At 39.8% G+C, this 24931-nt stretch overlaps 1 protein-coding gene and 2 long non-coding RNA genes across 3 annotated transcripts; 2 read left to right on the plus strand and 1 right to left on the minus strand.

The window, feature by feature from the left end:
• Positions 1-1570: 1570 nt before the first annotated feature.
• On the minus strand, positions 1571-6264 carry LOC103449500 (uncharacterized). Its single transcript, XM_008388823.4, has 8 exons — positions 5796-6264; positions 5568-5684; positions 4945-5171; positions 4642-4853; positions 4418-4520; positions 3877-4247; positions 3155-3647; positions 1571-2917 (listed from the first exon to the last, which is right to left on the minus strand). The coding sequence occupies exons 1-8, from the start codon at positions 5953-5955 to the stop codon at positions 1769-1771; spliced, it is 2832 nt and encodes a 943-aa protein (XP_008387045.1). The 5' UTR covers positions 5956-6264; the 3' UTR covers positions 1571-1768.
• Positions 6265-7402: 1138 nt separating this feature from the next.
• Positions 7403-9566, plus strand: LOC139196825 (uncharacterized). Its single transcript, XR_011581854.1, has 4 exons — positions 7403-7544; positions 7650-7718; positions 8419-8477; positions 9449-9566. It is a non-coding gene; the product is annotated as an uncharacterized lncRNA (long non-coding RNA).
• A 4172-nt stretch (positions 9567-13738) lies between these two features.
• On the plus strand, positions 13739-15902 carry LOC139196832 (uncharacterized). The gene is made up of 4 exons (XR_011581855.1): positions 13739-13880; positions 13986-14054; positions 14755-14813; positions 15785-15902. It is a non-coding gene; the product is annotated as an uncharacterized lncRNA (long non-coding RNA).
• The last annotated feature ends 9029 nt before the right edge of the window (positions 15903-24931 follow it).

Here is a 24931-nt window from a genome sequence, read left to right on the forward strand (position 1 = left end):
AGATTCAAGCGTTTCGTTAGAAATTGCCAAAGTTACACTAACAGTTTCTACCGTGTGATTGACAGGGTTGCTCTTTTTCTGCAACTAGAGAACCACCTTTAACACTAGGAACCCTTCACATTGAAAAAATAACAAGGGTAGAGTTCACATCAGAACAATGAATGGGACGGGACGTATTTGCAGGTTTGTTTTCTTGAGGTATTTAATGACCCAATTCATTATCTTAGACTGAGGAATTATGCGTTGGCATGCTCTTTGTTCGACCACTGTTCATAAAATTAAGTGACTTATTTCCAAGAAATTTTGTAGTGTTTGGCTCTGCACGAAATTTCCATGAATTGAGTAAGGCCCAAAATTATGCAGTTTTTCTATTAGCCTTTAAAATTTATGAAGAGTTGAGGTGTTTTCCCATAATGTGATACCCAAACGAATGTTTTATTTTGGCAAGTAGGATAAGTTCTCTACTTCTATCTTAAAAGTATTGGCGTCACCACTTAACGTGTTCTTCTTGAATGTTGATTTTGCTAAAGAGATTAACAATGAACCGATCCAAAAATTAAACATTGTTTCCTGTAGGTACACTGCAAAATCAGCTCAGGGTGGACTATCTGGGGAAACCAGGATGGGATGCTAATGCAGTGTTATCTACAACATTTAATTCAGGTCAGCTTTCCTTAAAGTTCAAGCATGCCAAGCACTGATTTCTTTCGTTTGCAGGTATGCAAGACGTCCTGCTTTGCTGCAGTTCCATTGGATACTATAGTTTCATCTTACAAACAAGGCTATCAAATTGTTCGGAAATACTCATCAACAGCTTACGTAATACTTTAGTTTCATCTAGTGGTGGATTCGCATTATTACAATCTTTTTGATAATTTCTTTCTTAATACGAGTACTGTGGATAATATACAATTCATGTACAAGAGCAGGGAAACTCAACTGCAGGCCCTCAGCTGGGCAAACGGTTCACTAGTTTTTATCGGTAAGGCAAGACCTCCTTTCTCCTTTCTCCCTTCACCTGAAAACTTTTTTACTTCAAGATCGTATTCTGATTTGAAATCAGAGCCAAATTTTCTCGTTTGCTCGTCTGAAATCTCTGTCTTCTGTAGGTTTCTAGTAGTATGAGTTCTAAGTGTTGGAATAGTGGATTTCTTTGTAGGAGAGGGGGTGAATGAACGGAACATAACAAAAGGGTCTCAGAGTGATTACCAAGACTTTGGGAGGGACTTACTGGACACTGAAAAATGACAGACCACACTGTCATTTTAAATGGAATATCAAGAACAATTATCTTCGGTTGGGTAATTTTCTAGGACTTATTTAATCATTGCTATAACAACACACACTTCAGTCGCACTGAATTTAGTCTTTGGTACAGAAAGTTATTAACATTTATGCAGGTAATTCGCCCAAAAACTGGAATGTTAACGGTCTAGTGTTGCTTGGATCAGCATATGTATCGTTCTATCTGCATAATATCTTGTGAAATATCATATCTGAGATGCATCTGATTGCAGATTTTTATTTTTCTGTCTTTCTCAACAACGATGACATTCATCGTTCCATGCTGTTTTGCAAATTTGCAGATTCGAATAATAAAATGTGGAAAGAAGAGTATCTACAGAAAATGTCAATGAATCTGTAACAACTTTGAGGCTACATGTATTAAATCCTTTGCAATTGAATTATATGGGAAAATTTTCTTCCTAATTCCTCTTTTTTCACACTCGTACCAACACATGAATGTCAGCTGAGCTCATTCTACTAGTTAAAGCCAACTTTTGTAAACCATGATATATAGTCTCTTGACAACCTGGCCGACGAAAATATATCCTACAAAAAGCACCACCAAAAATCCAAAGTACGACAGTGGAAGCTCAACGAATCCCATCACATCCCCAATTGGTGTGAATGGAATTGCAATTCCGATGGCAGAAATCAGAACTGTAGAACAAAGCACGGGCCATGAGGCAAACTCCTGAACGAAGGGAATTTTCTCTGTCCGGATCAAGTGGATGATCAGAGTCTGCATCAGAAGCCCTTCGATGAACCAAGCAGAACGGAAGAACACAATGTCATCCAGACTGTCAGCCTTATAATAGAACCAAAGGAACATAAGTGTGCTTACGTCAAAGAGAGTGCACACAGGACCATTCCACAGAATAAACATCGGTAAGCCTTTCTTCGACCATTTTTGTGGTACTTTTACATATTCTTCTTCCATTTTGTCCCATGGGATTGCGATCTGGCCAACACTATACAAGAAGTTCTGCGTAAGAAGCTGTTTTGGAGTCAACGGTTCATACTTGAGACCCAAGGTTGCTATGAGAATTGAGAGAACGCTTCCTAGATTGGCAATTACCGACATTTTTATGTACTTCATTGTGTTCCCAAAAGTGAGTCGACCGTGCTCAACTCCAGCGATGAGGACATTGAGATCCTTCTCGAGTAAGATAATGTCAGCAAAATCTTTCGCAACTGATACTCCTGAGTCAACTGATATACCAACATTGGCTGCATCCAGCGCAAGCGAGTCATTTACTCCATCTCCTAAGAAGCCAACAGTGTGGTTTCCAACTGCCTGCAGGGACTGAACAACTCGGAGTTTCTGTGTTGGGGTGAGTCGAGCTAGTACAGTTGCTCTTTTAACCGTCTCATGAAAGGAATCCTGGTCAAGTAACTCAAGCTCTGGCCCTGTAACAACATGGGTGGTTCTTATACCAACTTCCTTGCAAACTCTTATTGATAGCGTGAGCGAGTCACCTGTCAAGACCTTTGCTTTCACTCCCTTCTCAGCCAACCGCCACAGAGCTTGCTTTGCTGAGTCCTTGGGCGGGTCAAAGAATGTTATGAGGCCGAGGAAAACCATGTCTGATTCAAAGGTTTCATCATCATCTCTGTGTTGATAGCTCGTTTCCTACATTGTGACAGAAATAGTCAGGTTAGTAAACATTGTAAATTTACAAGGCAGCAGAAATATTTTCTTTTTGGTGTGCCATTTTCACATTTCTGTTCTAGTTGATTAATCCTCAGCTGCCACTTTATTATTTACCAGGAAAATGTGTATGAAACGTACTAAAATTTGAAAGAAATAAATAGATGCAATTGAATACAAAAAGTGCAGAAGTTGAGTCAGAAAGAAATCTAGACGCACCGTTTCCAGCCTCCTTATTGCCACTCCAATAGCTCTGAGTCCATCATTGCTAATTTCCTCAGTCAGATTTAAAATCCTTTGATAGTGTCCTGTAGAGAAAGTTATATTCGTTTCCCCGTCAACATCCTCTATAAAAGAACAAACTTTCATCACTTCTTCCAGAGCTCCTTTTGTCACCACGATTCTATCGGAAATGTGGTGGCTTCTGTCTTCTGCTTCTCTCTCCATGATAATAGCTACTCTTCTTCGTATAAAATCGAAAGGAATCTCATCTATTTTCTTCCATTTCGAAGGCTGGAACTTGTATCCATTGGTATATACATGTGCCAAAATTGCATCATCAAGGGGATACTTCTGGTCGGTCTTGAAATAGGAGTTGAGGAAAGCAAACTGTAAAACCTTTTCTTTCTGTAATCCCCAGCTGTCCAGATGATTAACCATTATTGCACGGTTCATGGTGAGCGTACCCGTCTTGTCAATGCATAAGATATCCCTGCAACAAAGAGAACACAGAAAATGACTACCAAACTACGGAAGTTCAAGTGAAAAAACTTCGATGATAAGAAATTATAGTTATAGATGAAACAATCTAGGATATCATGTCCTCAGGAACTCTGTCAATTACATTGCCGGCTGCAATTCTAAGATATTTGTTCACACACACACATGCCCATTTGATTAATCCATCGCATAATTTGAAAAGAAATATAAAGTATACTTACATAGATCCCATGTCTCGTATTGCAGTTAAACTTTTGATAATGCATCTGTCTTTGGCCATAGCAAGTGCTCCTTTTGCAAGACTTGTGTTAACAATGAGGGGAAGCATTTGAGGAGTGAGTGCACTTGCCACCGAGATTCCGAAAAGGATGCTCTCAGATAGATCATGAGATGTACTGTAGTCAGTTGCAACTATGATGGTGACTACTACAAGCATAACCGCAATCAGCACGTAAGATATGCGGCGAACACCATCCTCAAATTCATTTGGTGGTTTCTTCTTTCCTATGTTTGAAAACATGGTGCTCATGTAAGTCTTAGATCCAGTGGACACCACTAGACCAACTCCGCCACCTGATACTACATTTGTTCCCTGAATATTTACATAACATCAAGACATACGAAAATTGTTCAGTAACACACAATGCTTTAGCCTCAAGGGCTGTCGATTTGCAAGGTTCAACTTCAACCTTTGATGTTACATATCTCCCACCGAAATTTCACGCATAGTTAGAACAAAATGACAGGTACTACTGTACCTACCATGAAGCAAATATTCCGTAAATCTAGCAATGGAGTGCTCGAATCTTCTCTGACATCAGCTGTTTTCTCAGTTGTCCAGGACTCTCCTGTTAACGAGGACTGACTGTTCAAGAAGCAAATTTGAGTGATCATTTAATCTAAAATTGTCTGTACATATTGGAAGAATGACATAAAACAATTCACAAATCTCATTTTTACGACAGAAAGCTTTAGAGGTACTATACCTTACAACAAGGTGTTTCGTAGACAATAGCCTCACATCACCAGGAAAGAGGTCTCCAGGTTCGAAAATGACAATGTCGCCAGGAACGACATCTCTTTGATCAATTTGTACTACTAGTTCGGTCTGAACAACTCTACCTGCACATCTTTGCACTTTGACTGGGCACCTTACGAATTCTGAGAGTTTCATGGCCGCTTTTGAACTGGCATATTCCTGAAAGGAGCATGGAAAACCAGTCTTAGTCATATGCTTGATATAGAAAGCTATGGCGCCTACTTGATTGAAGTAATTAAGCAAGGATTACCTGATAGAATCGAAGGGAGACGCTTATGAAAACCAAAACAAGCATGATACAACCATTTGGGCTGTCACTGGTTATGTACGAGATTACAGACAAGACGATCAATATGATATTGAAAGGATGAAAGAAAGCATTCCACAAAATATGCCACCAGCTCGGAAATGAATAATCCACAGGAACATTCGGGCCATTTTCCTTCAGTCTCCTCTCAGCTTCAGTAAAGCTCAATCCTGAAGAGAAGCAAAAGTCCGTTGCTGGTATAAGATTTCGAGGAGCTACATTATATTGTTTCAATAATCCTCCTGAGAGTATTTGTAAATTTTTTCTCATAGAATTTCCTTTATCCTTATTATTGTGCATACATTAACCGCTGAAAAATGCGCAGCGTGAGTAAATTATCGAATTCAACAGGGGAATTTCCTATATCTTGGCGTTTCAAATGCTACAATCTGCCACATATTTATTTTCAGATCACAAACAAAATAACCATGTAATTTATAAATTACATAACATCTTCAGTCATGTTCTTGTATCTATTACAAAAGAAAATCTCAGTTGTCACATTTCCTAATAACTTTATTACTAAAAGAACAGAGAAGCTAAGGTGCGTAATTAAGAACGCTTACCCCTTTCAGTGGAACGAACATACTCGAAAACCAAATCCTTGTCCGACTGCGCCAAGGCGTATAACCAAGAGTAGAGCTTCTCCTCTGCCTCAGTCCTTGACCCCCCATCCATTTTTCCTGCACATTCAACACAAACAACAAAATCCCACATCAGAAACAGCTCCAAGTACAAAACCATGAATTCACTTCTGCATAAAAAGCTCCAAGAAGAAAACAACTCTAGCATACCTCCAGACAGAAGCCTGCGTAGTAGTCCAAAGAGCTTGTTAGGGACACCATCTTTCGGAGTTTCAGAGTTGTTTACAAGGTTTTGGCGAATCGGGTTGTAGTAAGGAAGGTTTCTGTGATTGTTTGAAGTGAAAATGCTAGGGGTTTTGAACCAGCCCATATTATCAGATTAAGAAAAAGCTTTTGGGAATGCCAGAGAGACATAAAATGTAGGACTCGCGACGACAAGTAAGAAGAAGAGGAAGAAACAGTACGCATCTTTGTTGGATATATGTTTGAAGATTGGATCTTTGAAGAGAAGGTAGGGAAGATAAACTATTAAATTTTGTCTCTTTTTGTTTAATATGTTGGTGGAATTTGAGGTGAATTTTGAGGTGCTTTTGCTTCTTGTGTGGGACTTGTGTGGAGTTTCTCTCTCTACTGGAGGACCAAGAGGCTGAGGACTTTCCCTCTCAAGCTTCAACTACCAGACTTCCAGATGACGGTTAGGTTGGTTATATATGTTTGCCGGGGAGTTGCTGACTCTTTCATTTCTCAAAGTCATCGCCAGTTGTCGAGACTGATTTTGGGCCCTTGGCCTGTTTCAACCCCAAGTCATAACCCACTCAGCCTAGACATACTTCAAACTTCAAAGCTGGATAACATAAAAAGTATACAATAAAAAAGAGCCCCCATTATTTTCAGGTTTTTAAATTTAAATTTATGTGGTTTATCTCAAATTCCCACCTCTTAGCGTAAGTATATTATTAATATTATTAATAATATTAATAATAATAATCGGTGTTAAACATTATGTTGACCAAAGATTTGCTTTCTGCCTTCTGGTGAGTTTATTTTACAAGAGCAGTGAGTTCATTTTATTACCCTTTACTTGTAAGCAGTGCAATCCAAATGATATTAATACCACAGATAAATAAGAATCCACCACTTATTGTGGTCTAATGGTAATTTGTTTCACTTGTAGGTTAGAGGTCGTAGGTTTGATTATTATGGCTAGCACATTGTGAGATTTTGAGCTAATATCGTATGTATTAAAAGAAAAAGTTATTTAGCCAAAGGTCAATTAAATTTTTAATTACAAATTAGGCATATATCAATGGTCTTTTTTTTTTTTGGGGACATAGTAATAATTATGCATAGGTCAATGAAGCATGCCACATGTCACAGCCCGTCCCGGAATTTTAATTCCGAGGACGTGAAATGACCAATATGCCCTTAAACGGGATTAAGGTGCGTAAATGTACGACATTTGTGTTATCTAAAGATCCGAAACTATGGTTAATTTGTGTTTGGACTTAGGTAGGGCCTCCTACCCTGAATTCCCTCCCTAAAACCCGTAACCTCTTCTCTCTATCTTATTCTTCTCAGAAAACTCTCTCTCACTCTCTCTCTTACTCTCGAACATACGGACACACACACAACCTCAATCAAACCTCCACGAACGTCCAATTTAAGACTACCATCGTGATCCTGAGGACTTCACGAACACGTAGACACCAATTTCAGGTAAGTTTTGCTTCGGAAAACCCTAGTTTCAAAGTTCCCGTGAAATGGTACTGTTCATGATCTTCTAAATGACTACGTTTTAGGCTAAAACAAGATCACAGCGGGCTTAGTGAGGTCCCAAGGAAGCTCGGAGTGCTTCGTTGGAAGTTTTTGGACGTAAGAACACGGAGATCGACAAGTTCAAAGTTTGGCCGGAACTTTCTAGGCATTTTCCGGCGAATATCCGGCGAGTTAGGAGTCGAGGTAGGTATCAATCTCTTCGTCTCGTCAATTACTACAACTTTCCTTTTTGTTTCACTCAATTTCGTTGAGTATTGAAGAAGTTATACTCATTTGAAAAATACCCAGTTTCCGGCGACCTCCGAGGCTTTCGAGGCATTTTCCGGCCAAAATACGGCGAACTAGGTGTTGTGCAAGGTACCATTCTCTTTGTCTCTTCAAGGGCTACAACTTTCGTTTTTGAATCACTTAATTTCGTTGAGAAATGACAAAGTTATAGCAATTTGAAAAACTGCCCAGAAAACGGCCGCCGGAAAAACCAGTCCGGCGACCCAAGGAAGAAGAAGGTGCTACAGTAAAAATAAAAAAATAAAAATAAAATTATTTTAAAAATATGTCGACGTCCGTGACGTCGAGTAGATCACTGTGGTATATTCATATACCTAAATTGAACACCGTATGAGAAAGTTATTGAGGATTGTTGGTTAGGTGTTCGAATAACGTTTTATAGTTTTCACATTAGGTGAAAATGTGAATTGATGATCCGACCGTTGGATCATCACCAAACTTTGATACGTTGTAATACGTAATATTTGAGGATTATTGGAACTTACGGATTGGGAATCCGAGTTACTGATCTTCCGGAATTGGAATTGTAAGTCCATAATATAAAATGTTAACCGTCACTTAGTTTTGGAAATTGACGGAGATCCGACCGTTGGATGGTAATGAAATTTTAGGATGTTGTCCTAGAGGTATAATGTGGACCTCTGGAAGTTATGGATTTAAAATCTGAGTGGCAGATCTTCCGGATCGAACTACGTAGTGACGTATTTTATATAAGTTATATATATTCTATCACTATGAATTCTGAGGTTGGATTTGATTACTATTCTAGGCGGCGATCGTCGTGACGCCTTGATGTGTGGTGCTAGGGAGTTGTTGGATGAACTCCAGGTGAGTGGGCAGTTTTGTTTTCCGTATATATATATACTTGACGTTTCCCAGAAATTGAACTGAAATGAAAATATGTTTAAAATGAAATGCATATGAGTTATGTGGAAAAACGGGAAGTGAAATACCATGCATAGAATTGATATGAAAAGTATATAGAAATGTGAGTTGAAATGCCATGCATGAATTAATATATGATGCATATGTATGAATTGGTGCGGTGGACGCACAGGTAAGAATTGATTTATGATGCATATGTATGAAATGGTGCGGTGGACGCACAGATGAGTATTTAATTACTGTTATGATGATGATGATATATATTGAGCTCAAATCCTGCACCATGGTTTAGTGCTTATAGTATTCACCGCATCGCACGCTCGCCTTGGATCCAAGTAGATGCTAGTCGTACAGTCCACGCGGAGTGGGTACGACAGACCAGTCGCGAGAGTGTTAGTGAGATTCCGACTGGTGGGTGACCTTAGATTATGTGCACAGATGATTTATGAGAAGCACTAGAGCGTAACTTGCGTGCAGAAGGCCGGACGGGTCACAGAGGTGACTCCGGTAGAGTGATAATGATAGATTTTGAGCTCTAGGTTCAACCGTATAGGGCTATTAGAGGGCCTACGGTTGATTACTTTCTTGCACCTGTTATGATTATGTTGATGCATTCATACCTTATTACTGTTGAGATGATGTGGCATGGCATAATTAATATGAGAAATGTTGAGATGATGTGGCATGGCATAATTAATATGAGAAATGTTGAGATGATGTGGCATGGCATAATTGTATGAAAATGTTGAGTTAACGACTTGAAGTCTTGAGAATATATATGTATATTTATATTTTACATTTCTGGGAAAGTATACAGGTTTTACGGAGAGGGGTTACAACGTTTTGAGAAATGTTTGGATTTGGAAAAGAATTGTTTTACTGACCCACTCAATTTTGGTTTTGCGCCCCTCCAGGTTCAGGAATCACAAAGGTGTGGTGACTACGAGGAATTCGACGGTGTTCTGACAGATTGGACAAAATTAGGACTCACCTTCGGGTGTATCAACTTATAAATTGTATAATTAAAGCTTCCGTACTGTGCAAATGGTTACGTCACTCTCACGTGACGGCCAGCATGCCCTCCTTCGGGACGGGGTGTGTCAGTTGGTATCAGAGCATGGTTGCAATCTTGGACATTTTGAGAAGTTCTAGTGAATTCTGTCAGAACTACACCGCCTCGTAGCAAGCCACTTAGTTAGAGGAATTTAGTCTCCCTAATATAGCGGTTTAGGGAAAACTATTATTATGGTGATTCAGTCTATTATAAAAAGGGACATTTTAAGACGGGTTATGAGTTGAATTTGAATCACCTTATGAAATGATGAACCTGAGGGAATGAAGTGACGGTTTAACCGTTTGGAAAAGAAGTTTCAGATTATGCAAGTCAAAGGAATCTTCATTCTGACAAGGGGTCGAGACGACTACCTGGTTTTGGGTATGAATTTGTATCCTGGTGGAAACAGGATTGTTAATTGTTGTCACCGGAGAAAACAGCTGATTGAGAATTATTTAAGGACTTGTTTAAGGAAAAGTTTATCCCTCCGGCATTTATCGATGGTAGTAAGCAAGAGTTTGCAAAAGTGAATCAAGGAAGTTGACGATAAATGAATATTATAGAAAGTTTTCAGACTTGCCTCGTTCCATCCAGATATTTGAGACAAGGTGTCTCGAGTAAAGGAAATGTACCTTGTGCAGCAGGTACAAAATTAACACTTTGGGAAGTGTGAAATTAAGGAATGTGTTTATGTGAACAGAGGGGACACAAAATTGTGAATCGTCCTTAGAATCAGTTGTACTCAACAATTTTCCATGATATCATAGTGTTGATTCAGTAGAGTTATGGACTTAGTAGTTTGGTCGGATTGACCGTGAGTACAGAGAGATTTGATGAGTTATATGTTCAGCCGTACAGACCATGAGAAATTGGTGAGTTATAGGTTCGGCCGTACCGACCACGCGGAGTGGATCCGGCCGACGTATTATTGAGATAAGAGTTGAATCAGCCGTATTGGTCATTCTAGTTGACTTCGGCTGATATATTTCTTATTATGTATGTTATTACCTAGAGAGTAGTAAATAAATGTAGTTGAGACGAGTGTATGTATTTTGCATTGAGTAACAAAATAGTAATGTTATATCTTTGAGAGTGGTTGCCTACTTATCGAGACAACGATGATTTATCAGTATTGCGGGCTGCAGACCGTAATATTAATAACTCATTCGTGGATTCGTTAAGCAAGCAACCCGGTAGATTATTTTATGTTAGTATTGTACTTATTTAGAATGCTTAATAATAATAGAATATATATTGTATCAGTTAATTCTGTTCCATTAGATTGGTTGGTTATAATTGTGACTAGATGGAATGTTACGGGAAACCAGTCACTTTCCAATGATCTGGATGATCAGAGGTTACCTTGATGGGTATGCAAAGTGGAGTGAGACAGACTGTTAAATTGCTGTGAGAGTAAAGAGGTAGTTATCGAAGATCTGTCAAGGATACTTAGCTTATGTGATGCTAAATAATGTGGCTCCTAGTAGTTGGAAAATGTAAAAGTAATTGGACGCTTTCTTAATGTTGTCCTTGAAAGTATATCTGGATTGCCTTCAGGCAAAGATGTGAGGTTCACTATTGAATTGTTGCCAGGTATAAATCTTATGATAGAGATTGGTTCATGATGAGTTAAGTGAATTGGAAATTCAATTGAGGGAATTGGTTGATAAAAGTTTATTCAACCCAGTATAACACTTTTGAGGAGCACCAGTTCGTTGGTGAAAAAGAAAATGGACTTAGAGATTGTGCATTGATTATAGATAATGGAATCGGGTAACGAATGAGAACCGTTATCCATTGTGGTGTATTGACGCTCATTTGATCAGTTCAAAGGTGCTTGTATATTTTCAAAGATTGACTTGAAGTCTGGTTATTACCAATTAAAGATTATGAATGACGTTGATCATAAGATGGTTTTCTGGACTTGTTATAGTCTTTATGAAGTTTGGTGATGCTATATGGATACTCATGTTGTTTTATGAGTTGATGGATGAAGTATTCCAATAATGCTTTGATAATTGATATCATTTTCGTTGAAGATATTCTGGCATATTCTGAGCCAGAGCAGAGCATGTAAACGTATTAAGTCGGTAGAACAAAGATTGGAAGAATGTCGATTGTATGCTAAGTTTAGCAAATGCGAATGTTGGATGAATCAAGTGGCATTCTGAAATTGGTTATGTCTGCTTAAGGTATTCAAATGAATTCTTAAAAGGCAGCAGAATTGAGAAATTGGAATAACCACGAGCTGTAATTGAGATTTGGAATTTCTTAGCTTACCAAGCTATCTTGGATGGATGTGAAAGAATTTTTAGTCATTGCTTTGTCATTGACGAGACTGTTGAGAAATGAGGTTATGTATGAGTGGGAAGGAAATTGGGAGCAAAGGATTCAACAACTGAAGTATTTCCTCACTCATACACGTATTTTAGTAATCCTAGAAGATAGTGGTAATCATAAATTTTTAGTGATGTTTCTTGAATGGTATTGGAGGCATGTTGATGCAAATGTTAGGGTGATTGCATACGTTTCACGATAAATGGAACCTCATGAGATGAATTACCCTACGGGTGACTTGGAAGTCATGATTACCATTCTTGCTGTGAAGTTATGAAGGCATTATATTTGGTAAGAATGCAAGATTTTTTTTACAAATCCAAAAAGTCTTCAATATCCATTACTTGGAAGGATTTTGATCTGAGGTAGCGAAGGTAAATTGAATTGTTTAATGAACATGATTGTACGACCAGGGTGATCGTGGGATTGATATAGTTGAAGCACTTGATAAAAAGATTGCAGTAAGAATTAATGTCTGGCACATTGGCCAAGAGTATCATCTTGTGGATTGGAAACCAACTAAAGTAAAGTTAAGAATGAAAGATCGAGAAGAAGTTATACTTGCTAAGTTTCAAGTTAGGCCTTTTGGTAAGGTCGTACTCGAAACTTAAATGTTTGACGAGGAAATTTAAGAATTAACCAAGGCAGCGAAAGAAGGGAAAAAGAATGAGTACATGATTCGTGAATCAAATGGTATGTGGATACAAGAAAACAAAAAGTATGTGCCTAATGCTGAGGATTTAAGCAAGCAAATTTGGACGAAGTTCACTGTTCAACTTCTGCAATATTCCAAAAGTAATAAGATTTATCATACCATTCGACAGTTTTATTTGGTCAGCAGATTGAGGCAGAAAAAGATAAACCTTTGGATTAAGATAACTATTTTCTGTTTCGCAGTGGAAATGGAAAGATATTACTTTGGATTATGTGTACAAGTTTCCTTGTACATAGGATGGTTATGATCGAATTTGAAGTGTTAGTTGGGCAATGTACCAAGTTAGTACAATTACTCCAGTGCTGAGTAATAACTTTTTCCCAGACAGGGCAACAGTACTTAATGTATTTTGTGTTCGATGCGTTGTCACTAGGTGGCAGAGTCGTCTCATGGAATTCTGGTGTAACTATTGAGAATTAAACTGGATCTAATTAGTGAGGAGCTAATGACGACTTTGGATTGGAAAAAGAAGATCATGAGAGTTAAGATAGAGTAAATGGTAAAAGTTTTGTGAAGGAATTATTCAGTGGAAGAAAATTTCGTAGGAGAAAAAGAATCGGATGAAAGAAACTTACCGAGTTTGGTATGAGTATTGATGGGTTGGTTGGTGGCTGGAATTTCGGGGACGAAATTCTATAAGGAGGGGAGATTGTCACAGCCCGTCCCGGAATTTTAATTCCGAGGACGTGAAATGACCAATATGCCCTTAAACGGGATTAAGGTGCGTAAATGTACGACATTTGTGTTATCTAAAGATCCGAAACTATGGTTAATTTGTGTTTGGACTTAGGTAGGGCCTCCTACCCTGAATTCCCTCCCTAAAACCCGTAACCTCTTCTCTCTATCTTATTCTTCTCAGAAAACTCTCTCTCACTCTCTCTCTTACTCTCGAACATACGGACACACACACAACCTCAATCAAACCTCCACGAACGTCCAATTTAAGACTACCATCGTGATCCTGAGGACTTCACGAACACGTAGACACCAATTTCAGGTAAGTTTTGCTTCGGAAAACCCTAGTTTCAAAGTTCCCGTGAAATGGTACTGTTCATGATCTTCTAAATGACTACGTTTTAGGCTAAAACAAGATCACAGCGGGCTTAGTGAGGTCCCAAGGAAGCTCGGAGTGCTTCGTTGGAAGTTTTTGGACGTAAGAACACGGAGATCGACAAGTTCAAAGTTTGGCCGGAACTTTCTAGGCATTTTCCGGCGAATATCCGGCGAGTTAGGAGTCGAGGTAGGTATCAATCTCTTCGTCTCGTCAAGTACTACAACTTTCCTTTTTGTTTCACTCAATTTCGTTGAGTATTGAAGAAGTTATACTCATTTGAAAAATACCCAGTTTCCGGCGACCTCCGAGGCTTTCGAGGCATTTTCCGGCCAAAATACGGCGAACTAGGTGTTGTGCAAGGTACCATTCTCTTTGTCTCTTCAAGGGCTACAACTTTCGTTTTTGAATCACTTGATTTCGTTGAGAAATGACAAAGTTATAGCAATTTGAAAAACTGCCCAGAAAACGGCCGCCGGAAAAACCAGTCCGGCGACCCAAGGAAGAAGAAGGTGCTACAGTAAAAATAAAAAAATAAAAATAAAATTATTTTAAAAATATGTCGACGTCCGTGACGTCGAGTAGATCACTGTGGTATATTCATATACCTAAATTGAACACCGTATGAGAAAGTTATTGAGGATTGTTGGTTAGGTGTTCGAATAACGTTTTATAGTTTTCACATTAGGTGAAAATGTGAATTGATGATCCGACCGTTGGATCATCACCAAACTTTGATACGTTGTAATACGTAATATTTGAGGATTATTGGAACTTACGGATTGGGAATCCGAGTTACTGATCTTCCGGAATTGGAATTGTAAGTCCATAATATAAAATGTTAACCGTCACTTAGTTTTGGAAATTGACGGAGATCCGACCGTTGGATGGTAATGAAATTTTAGGATGTTGTCCTAGAGGTATAATGTGGACCTCTGGAAGTTATGGATTTAAAATCTGAGTGGCAGATCTTCCGGATCGAACTACGTAGTGACGTATTTTATATAAGTTATATATATTCTATCACTATGAATTCTGAGGTTGGATTTGATTACTATTCTAGGCGGCGATCGTCGTGACGCCTTGATGTGTGGTGCTAGGGAGTTGTTGGATGAACTCCAGGTGAGTGGGCAGTTTTGTTTTCCGTATATATATATACTTGACGTTTCCCAGAAATTGAACTGAAATGAAAATATGTTTAAAATGAAATGCATATGAGTTATGTGGAAAAACGGGAAGTGAAATACCATGCATAGAATTGATATGAAAAGTATATAGAAATGTGAGTTGAAATGCCATGCATGAATTAATATATGATGCATATGTATGAATTGGTGCGGTGGACGCACAGGTAAGAATTGATTTATGATGCATATGTATGAAATGGTGCGGTGGACGCACAGATGAGTATTTAATTACTGTTATGATGATGATGATATATATTGAGCTCAAATCCTGCACCATGGTTTAGTGCTTATAGTATTCACCGCATCGCACGCTCGCCTTGGATCCAAGTAGATGCTAGTCGTACAGTCCACGCGGAGTGGGTACGACAGACCAGTCGCGAGAGTGTTAGTGAGATTCCGACTGGTGGGTGACCTTAGATTATGTGCACAGATGATTTATGAGAAGCACTAGAGCGTAACTTGCGTGCAGAAGGCCGGACGGGTCACAGAGGTGACTCCGGTAGAGTGATAATGATAGATTTTGAGCTCTAGGTTCAACCGTATAGGGCTATTAGAGGGCCTACGGTTGATTACTTTCTTGCACCTGTTATGATTATGTTGATGCATTCATACCTTATTACTGTTGAGATGATGTGGCATGGCATAATTAATATGAGAAATGTTGAGATGATGTGGCATGGCATAATTAATATGAGAAATGTTGAGATGATGTGGCATGGCATAATTGTATGAAAATGTTGAGTTAACGACTTGAAGTCTTGAGAATATATATGTATATTTATATTTTACATTTCTGGGAAAGTATACAGGTTTTACGGAGAGGGGTTACAACGTTTTGAGAAATGTTTGGATTTGGAAAAGAATTGTTTTACTGACCCACTCAATTTTGGTTTTGCGCCCCTCCAGGTTCAGGAATCACAAAGGTGTGGTGACTACGAGGAATTCGACGGTGTTCTGACAGATTGGACAAAATTAGGACTCACCTTCGGGTGTATCAACTTATAAATTGTATAATTAAAGCTTCCGTACTGTGCAAATGGTTACGTCACTCTCACGTGACGGCCAGCATGCCCTCCTTCGGGACGGGGTGTGTCACCACACACTACTACAAAATTGGTTTAATGGGTCGAACAATGGTGGTGGTTTTATACTATTACTGTTGAATAAAATATTTCAGACAACATGTTTAACAAATGTCAGATAACAAAGTATTACTGTCGGATATATCCGACAAGAATAATGAAACGGGCATTTAACTCCACTAGATTATTTTTTAAATAATTATAAACAATTATGGCTGATATATCCGACATGAGTAAGTAATATGTTAGATTATATCATATTATTTTTGAATTTTTTGTACTAACTCTGGCGGTTATATTCGACACAAATATTTTAAAATTTTTTAAATTAACTCTGCGGTTATATCTAACACAAATAGTCAATTAAATATAGGGAGTTTTAACGAAAAGCTCGCGGTACTGTTCAGTTTAATGAAAAACCACATTTTTACACTAAAAAGTCAAACCTAGTACTATTTATTTTACCCTTTATTTTGTCCTTATCATTAAAACTCAAAGTTTTCAAACCTTTTTCATTAGTTTTCCTTTAAATATATTCTTTAAACTTGTTAATATTTAATATAACATAAATATTTATTTATGTTTTTTTTGGGCGATTAAATATTTATTTATGTTAAATTAATATATTTTTTCGCTACAATTGGTATGAATGTCACATCTCGGCCCGGGTCCCCACCACATCCCAGGCTTGACTCCGCCGTAGCATGATATTGTCCGATTTGGGCCCCAACCACGCCCTCACGGTTCTATTTTTGGGAACTCACACGAGAACTTCCCAGTGGGTCACCCATCATGGATTGCTCTCACACGAACTCGCTTAACTTCGGAGTTCCGATGGAACCCGAAGCCAGTGAGCTCCCAAAAGGCCTCGTGCTAGGTAGAGATGAGAATATACATATAAGGCTTACATGATCCACTCCCTTGGGCGATGTGGGATGTTACAATGAAGATGTACAAAACTTGAATTTAATGAATAATCATGATTAGATAAGCATAATTTTGATATTCTTTGGTTTTTTTTTTATTTGTATGTGTAAAAAATCATCAAAATTGGAGCTAAAATAATCGTTAAATTGTGATTTTTTGTTTATAATCGTCGAAATTTTTGTTTCGTTTCCTAAACTTTGAATGTTTGTTTTTTGCGATTTTTTACGTATGTGATCTCGGAGTGTGTACAAACAAATTTGATGGTTCCCGTCAAAACGGTTGTAAACACGGAAATTCCTACAATGAATGAGACAAGAACACGTGTACAAAATAATATTTGTATTAATGATTTAGGGGTTACAATCTCTTCTACAAATTTAGCCTCTGATTCGATCTTTGTAATGTGTAGATTTATGGATTGTGATGTTGGTCCAAAAGGCCTTTGAGGCTTGATCTTAGGATGAACAGGTGATGAACGATGAACGTTTTCTTCAAAGGGTCATCGGGGCTTGATTTTGAATTGGTGGAAGTTCTTCAAGAGCCGTTGGGGCTTGATCTTGAAGGAGGATTTGTTGGAAGTTCCTCAAGGGCCGTTGGAGCTTGATCTTGAAGGAAGATTTGACGAACTTCCTCAAGGGCCATTGGGGCTTGATCTTGAAGGAATATTTGACAAAAAACGAAGAGAGTTTTCTTGATCTTTCGGGATTTGCTTGGGAGCTTTGGAGTTTCAAAGCTTCAAGGTTTTGGGGTGATGTGAATTGGTATTTTTTTATCCCTTGATGGAGAAACATATTTATAGGCTTTGGGAATGAATCACCACCATCCATTTTTTTGGTGAAGTGAGTGGATGTTGTAGGTGAAGTGAGTGTATGATGTTGGTGAAATGAGTACAGGTTGTAGGTGAAGTAAGTGTATGATGTTGGTGAAATGAATAAAGGTTGTAATTTTAATGCATTGGTCAACATTTATTTCATTGAAATTTCGATGTCTACAAATGCCCCCACTTCAAGGCGCTTCGTATACATGTGTTTGTCACATGTAGGAGATACATTTTGAAGTCCCTTAATGTAGATGTCGATCCAAGGGCCGTTAAGGCTTGATCTTGAACTGGGCTGGTAATTTCCTCAAGGGCTGTTGGGGCTTGATCTTGAATTTGACTAGAAGATTTTCTAGTTTCCTCCAATTGTTGATTTTCCACAGGCTTAATCTTGAACTGGACTGGAGGGTTTTCTGATTTCCTCTAAAGGTTTGAACTTACTCATTTTATCTGGAGCTGAATTTGATTCAAAGGCAAAGGAGACTTGATTTTGAATCGGACTTGTGATTTCTTTAAGGGTCGTTAGGGCTTGATCTTGAACTTAAACTTGACCACGAGCAGTTTCATGATTTAGACACATGGCAGGCAGACATGAGGTGGAGGTGATGGTCTGTTTCTTTGTTCAATATTTCCAATTCATATTGAAGAGGGCCGAGGGATGAATCAGCACTTGCAGTTGTCGTGTTTGCTGGTTATCCACAAGCTTAATGTTTCATTGTTGCCCATCTTATCTGTTCTCCAAGCAGACGTGGTATCTTTTCTGGAAGCACATCCGTAGTTGAAGATGAGTACTTGAGAGCGATGCTAAGTAAGCAATTAAGGAAGGGATTCCAAGCAGTCGGTTCCTGACCGGTAGCTTGATTCCAAGTGCGGACTGATTGCTCTCCTTTTCATTGTCCTGCAGGTAAGAACAAGGACAAAGAAAAGGATAGGGAGAAAGCATGATATGAGATACTTTTGCTTTTGAAGAAGTAGTGGTGATTTGATGGTGTTGCATGGCGAGGCTTTACTCTTCGATGACGGTGCCAGCAAAAGGTTGTTGAGGCTTCTCGAGCTCTTTGATTAGAGTGACGACGCCGGACTTGGATTTGACTTAGACTCATCCGTCTGGATTATGCGGTTCTGCAAGGAAGGGCATCGTGCTATAGTGATTTGTTCCAGTTCATCGTCATGCATTTTTCTTTGCTTGTTTCTTTTGCATAGCAAAAGTGGTGCGCAACCTTTTGCCTTTAAATGGTCCTTTAGAGCATCATTTCTCAGCGACTCATCCATGCTTGGTAGCTTCAGTGTAAAGAGCCAACATCATATCAACTGTCCTAAAGCATTTGCTGAGGAAATTTGAGACCCGTCGACCGTTGAAGATGAGCACTCGAGAGCAGTGCTAGGTAAGCAACCAGGCAAAGGTTTCGAGTAATCAGTTCCTGATCGAAAGTTTAATTTCAGGTTCTGACTGATTGCTTTCTTTCTCCTTGTTTTGCAGGCAAAAGCAAGGGCAAAAGAAAGGATAAGGGAAAAACATGATATGAGATACCTTTGCTTTCGACCCTGATGATATGAGATACTTTTTCTGTTGAAGAAGTAGCAGATGATCAGCGCATGTATTTGTTATGCTTGTCTCCACATGCTTCGATATATCATTTTCACTTGCCTCATCTGTTCTCCAAGCATCTGGTATCTTCTTTGGCAGTGCATCAAGAGTTAAAGATGAGTACTTGAGAGCAGTGATAGGTGAGTAATCAGGGAAGGGATTCCAGGCAGTCGGTTCCAAATTGGAAGGTTGATTCCAAGTGTCGACTGATTGCTCTCTTTCTCCTTGCTCTGCATAGAAGAATGAGGACAAAGAAAAAGATAAGGAGAAAGCATGCTATGAGATTTGCTTTCAACCCTAGTGATATGAGATACTTTTGCTCTGGTGTGACTTGGTTGAAGAGGTGTTTCTAGGGAGGAAGAAAACTGAGTATGTTGAAGGGTTTGGTTTCAGAACCATTTGGCGAGGAAGAAGAGTCAGGCATTTTGGATGAGTGCCTTGCCATAGAGGATGGAGGTCGAACTATATAGTGATTTTCCAATAGTAAGTGGTAGTGCGGATGCGGCATTGTCACCCACGCTTGTCGGCCAAAAGTGTGGTAGTTGGAATAGTGAACTTTGCACGTTGTCAACTCTGTCAGTGATCTTTAACAAAGTTGCACGTGATAGCCGAAAGCTAAGATTGCATCTGAAAAGTGTTGACGGACTTTACGCAGGAAAATCCAGCTTTTGAAATTCGAAGAGTGGTGTCTCTTCGATTTTTTGAACAAGTGGTTGTGTTGCCTCTTCTTTTAAAGAAGTGTCAATCGTATTCAACATGCACACTTTGAAGATTGCCCGCTCGTGAAAATCGTCTCTGGTGTATTTATAAGCTTTTACTTTATCCAACCCTTTTCTTTTAACATTTTTGAAAATGGCTTACTCGTCTAACATTTGCTTAGATTTGAGTCTCAGCAGTGGCACAGGTGCGCCGCGTTAGGGTCATATATGGCGTCCGTCATTCTTTTCTTCTAATGGCCCTCTTACAGTTGAAGACTCTATGATGAGGGATGCAGCAACGACTACGGTTGTAGCTAGGAACCTTCTCACTCCTAGAGATAATAAGCTACTTTCAAGGCGGTCCGATAAGTTGGCTGTTCAAAACTTCCGGGCTCTCAGTGTTCAGTGTGCGGGCTCTGTGTCCAACATGGGCCAACGCCTACTGGCTCAAACTCGCCAAGTTGAATCATTGACGGCCAAGGTGGAAAGCCTTGGACGAGAGATCAAACATCTCAAGCGTGAGAATCGAGAGTTACACATGTTTACAAATGTTTATTCGATGAGCATGAAGAGAAAGCTTGATCATCTGCAGGCATCTGAAGGTCGGATTCAAGGTGACCATCAGAAGTTTGTGGCTTTCTTCCTGAGACACCTTTTGCCTTCGCTTTCTAGCGTTCAACCAAGTATTGAGGCATCACCTGATCAATCTTTAGTGCCTTCTTCTTCTAGGGTTCTGCCGAGTGCTGAGGCTTCACGTGAGCAACCTTTGTGAAGTCTCCCTTTTTTTTTTTTTCGTACTTGTAATTTCTATGAGATATCAATAGACATGCTTTATTTTATTCGGTGTATTGTGTTGAAACACATATCTCACTAAGACATGTTACTTCTCTTTCTTTTCCTTCTTTTTATTTAATTTTATTTTTATTTATTTTAATATATATATATTATTATTTTTTAGGATAGTGGCATGCATAATCATATTTTCCAAGTGCACCATTCCGTCACCTCTCACTGTGCTGTGCATAATCATATTTTCCAAGTGCACCATCCCATCACCTCTTATTTGGTTTTCTTTTCCAGGCACGGGTCCTTGTTTGCATAGTCGTTGCACTACACTTTTCTCTGCATCATTTTCTGTATGCGGATCACTATTTACGCAGTTGAGGACCTGCATTCTTTTCTGCATATGGATCATCATTTGCACAATGTGCCGCACCATTATATAAATAGTCACTACATCTCATCTGCTTCTCCAGGGACCTCGATGGGATTCCTCGCCTGCATCCTTTTCTGCATGTGGACTTGCACAGTCACCGCACTCCATCTGCTTCTCTGGGTTCCTGTACACATATATATATATATATATATATACATGTATATATATGTGTGTGTGTGTGTGCGCGCTACATGGGATGAAAGGCAACTACCTGCAGCGGGAGAGGAGAAGCTCGTAGAAGGTATGGCAGCTTGGGCGAAGAGGAGTGCCAGGGCAGTTTGAGGCAGAGTGTAAAGCGTCAAGCTTCATGACCGGCTAGTCGTTTGATAACGGTCATTGAAGCTCCTCGCTGATTTCGATCATGGTGGCCAGACTGACGAGCTTGAGGTGATGCAAAGCGTCGAGCTTCATGACCGGCTAGTCGTTTGATAGCGGTCACTAAAGTTCTTCACTGACTTTGATCATGGTGGCCAGAGTGACGAGCTTGAGGTAGTTGGTGGATGCTGAGGAGGAGGGTTGAGCTCAGAAGATGGAGCAGAGCTTTGGAGCATCGGGGGAAGAACTAAGAGGGATGCAGTCTGAGAAAAGAGGTTGTCGCTGGCGAACAAGAAGGCAAGGAGACAGAGGAAGAAGCTCCACCACTACCACCGCTGATCACAGGCAAGGAAGACAGCCATTGAGCACACCCATTGCACTGTCTATCGTTGTTAAGGAATGGATCATATTTGCAACCTGGTCGCTTTCTACTAAACAACCAAGCACTGCCACAAGACGCTTGAAGTCCACCTCCATGAAGGGACTCGTAAAGCCGTTACCGTTCAAGGTGGAGTCGGAAACCGCGTCATCAAACTTGAGTTCCTGCGAGTTGTCGGACTTGGTGTCGCAACTCACTAACCTCCAGAGTCTCTACCTCTCCAGATGCTTCAAACAAACTTGCTCTCCCAATCTAGGTGTATATGAAGTAGCAGATGTCTCACTAACCAACAGATCAATCCCCACGAAAGTGAGCTTCAACAACAGATGCAATTGTAGCTTTTGGTTTCCTAATAAAAAAATTCAGTTGATCAGCAGCAACGATTTTTTAGTCGATTATTAAACTCTTTCAGAATAGTCTCCATTTGGGATTTTGCAGCTTGTACTTCTTGCTGAACCTGTAACGTTTCCCTTGCCATAAGAGCTATCTTGCGTAACTTAAGATCTTTTGCCTCGTCGTGAAACCTGAATGAAGAGGTGCAGTGGGCGCGACCGTGAGGTGCGGATGATGGAGCCTGTAGTCTAACGCCGATGACAAGAAGGGAGATGAGTGTTTGGTTTGAGGATTTGGCTTTGAGATGGGATTTGTGTGCGACAAGCTGCCTTGCACCCTAGTGGGGATGAACGACTATGTGATAGGCACTGAAACCAGGCAGGAGCAGAACCTTGCCATAAAATAGCCAAAGAATCATTTCTTTTCGATGGACATAGTGGATCTCCTGTAGAGTCTAAGAAACACAGCAAATCCAATTTGCAATCACTTCTTCAACATTTTTGATCTAGCGCCTCTTTCAACTTCCTTAAACTGAACCTCCTTCACAATTTCTGCAATGCTTTCATCAGGTACGGATTTGAACGGATGTCGATGTAGTCGCCTCTGTATTCTCTGTGAAACGAAGCTTTTCTACGGACCTTGATGCCCATGATCGGTTTCTGATCTTCAGTCGCGTTGCAGTCGAATAGCCTTGTCGGCATACCACCACTGCCATCTCCATCGTCGTCGTCCGGGGCATCTGAGTGGTCATCTTCTTCTTCACCTGCCATGTCGTACTTGGGAATCTCGGGTTTGGATTCAACGTTCAAGATGTGGGTGGTCTTAATATTGGCAGTGTCGGCTTCGAGCGAGCTGCGATTCTCGAGGCGGTCGAAGTCGTAGACGTAGTCAATTGATTGGGCCTTACAGAGCTTACCGAGAAGGTTGTCGATCCAACCCGTAAGGCATATATCAGAAACTTGAGCGGCTTCTCTGCACCGTTGGATGGGAATTGAAAAGAGAGACTGATGCGACAATGATGATGTTGTGTTTGCGAGATTAACCGGCTAGTAGAGTGTCACAGAAAGTAGGGTCGTGGGCAACATATGATCCATCCCTCCAAGAGAATCTCGACGCCATCCTCGGTCTTTTGGGGAAAGAACTCGAAGGAGAAGCCCACCTTCTTCTAATCCATCAATGACTCCTGTATCTTTTTTTTTTATCACCTTCATCCTTGCTTTGCTTGCTGCTTGCAAGTCTATACGTAATGTGTCTGGGAGGAAGATAGTGTGGCTGAGCTTAACTGCGCAAATGTAGAGGAAGATCGATGAAGAAGAAGGTGAAGATGGGCTTTCTCTCTGAATTCTTAAGGCCTTGAGCTGTGTTGCATTCCATTTGATTTGGTGGATATTTTGTCATGGGTCTTGAGGTCTAAAGGGTCTAAGAGGCCATCCCAATTGTATGGGCCGAGAAGAAAAATATGTACTTATGTGTGTGTATATATATATATATATTTTTTTTTTTTTTTTAAGAAACCATAATTTTATTTATTTATTTATTTTTGGTAATGAAATTGACTTTCATATGTCACTTTTAATAAGACCTTATTATTATTATTTTTTATTTTGATGTGACTGAACTCGAAATTGAATGTTCGAGCTGCCTACGTACCTTTTCAAAGAAAAGATCAAGTCATAACGTAGTTCAAATGAGCGATGAATATTTTATTTATTTATTATTTTTTATGGTTTTAGTGGTGATTTTGATGATGATTATGCCGTACACAGTTTATGCTCTTGCGGGCCATGAGTGTTAGTTCGTGTAGTTTAGGCTCGTGCGAACAAGGAGCATCGTGCTGCCTCATTAGGCATTGTATTGTTTTGAGTTATGAAACTCTATGCAAGCGCGGAGTTGCCCTGATTTTTTTAGGGCAACATTTAAGTTCCTTCCCGAGTCCATGACCTCTTGAATTAAATCAGCTTCGATCATGTTGACAATCTCAGCTTCATCTAGGCTTGAAAGTGTATTAATAATGGTTTCTTGCCCTCTTTCCGACCGGTGAATTTGTGGATGCAACATAGGCTTTGTGTGTAATTTCTTTGGAGCGACATGAGTTCATCCTTTGACTTCGCTTGACTTGGAGCATGCCCCCGGCGGTCAAGGTAAAGACTTTGAGTCGAAAGAGCCAGAAGTGACGTCTGCCTTAGGGATTTCATCTTCTTTGTCTTCTTGGATCGTGACAGGGAAGATGTATTGGACCTCCTATTCAGTGCCGTCTTCTTGGGCTTGTTGGCATGAAGATTGTCCAGTGTGGATGATGGTGCGCATTCTCACTTTCAGTGGTTCATTTGTTTCAACCTCTAAGATTGCTTGGCGCTTCATCCTTGAAGGAATTGAGCTTCGAATATCGCCTTTTTCTACTAGCCCGTCGAGCTTTTCTTCCTTTGATGTTGTCTCCCTATTTCTAAAAAGCTTCTTGTTGTCTTTAAGTCTTTCCAAAGCTGACCGACGAGGAGGAGAGCTAGCCGTGTTGCTTTGCTTCTTAGGTTTTGACAACCTTTCAAAAACAGAGCTTCGGGATGTTGGCATGTTAAGCTTCTTGAAGACGGAGGTTCGGTTCTGACCACCAATGCGATTAAATGCCGAAATTCTGGTCCTTGAACGATTCATCCTATTGAAGACTGATGTCTGAAGGGCGGATTTAGGTTCCTCTTGATCT

The sequence above is a fragment of the Malus domestica genome, chromosome 01 (assembly GCF_042453785.1).
Source record: "Malus domestica chromosome 01, GDT2T_hap1".
NCBI lineage: Eukaryota > Viridiplantae > Streptophyta > Magnoliopsida > Rosales > Rosaceae > Malus > Malus domestica.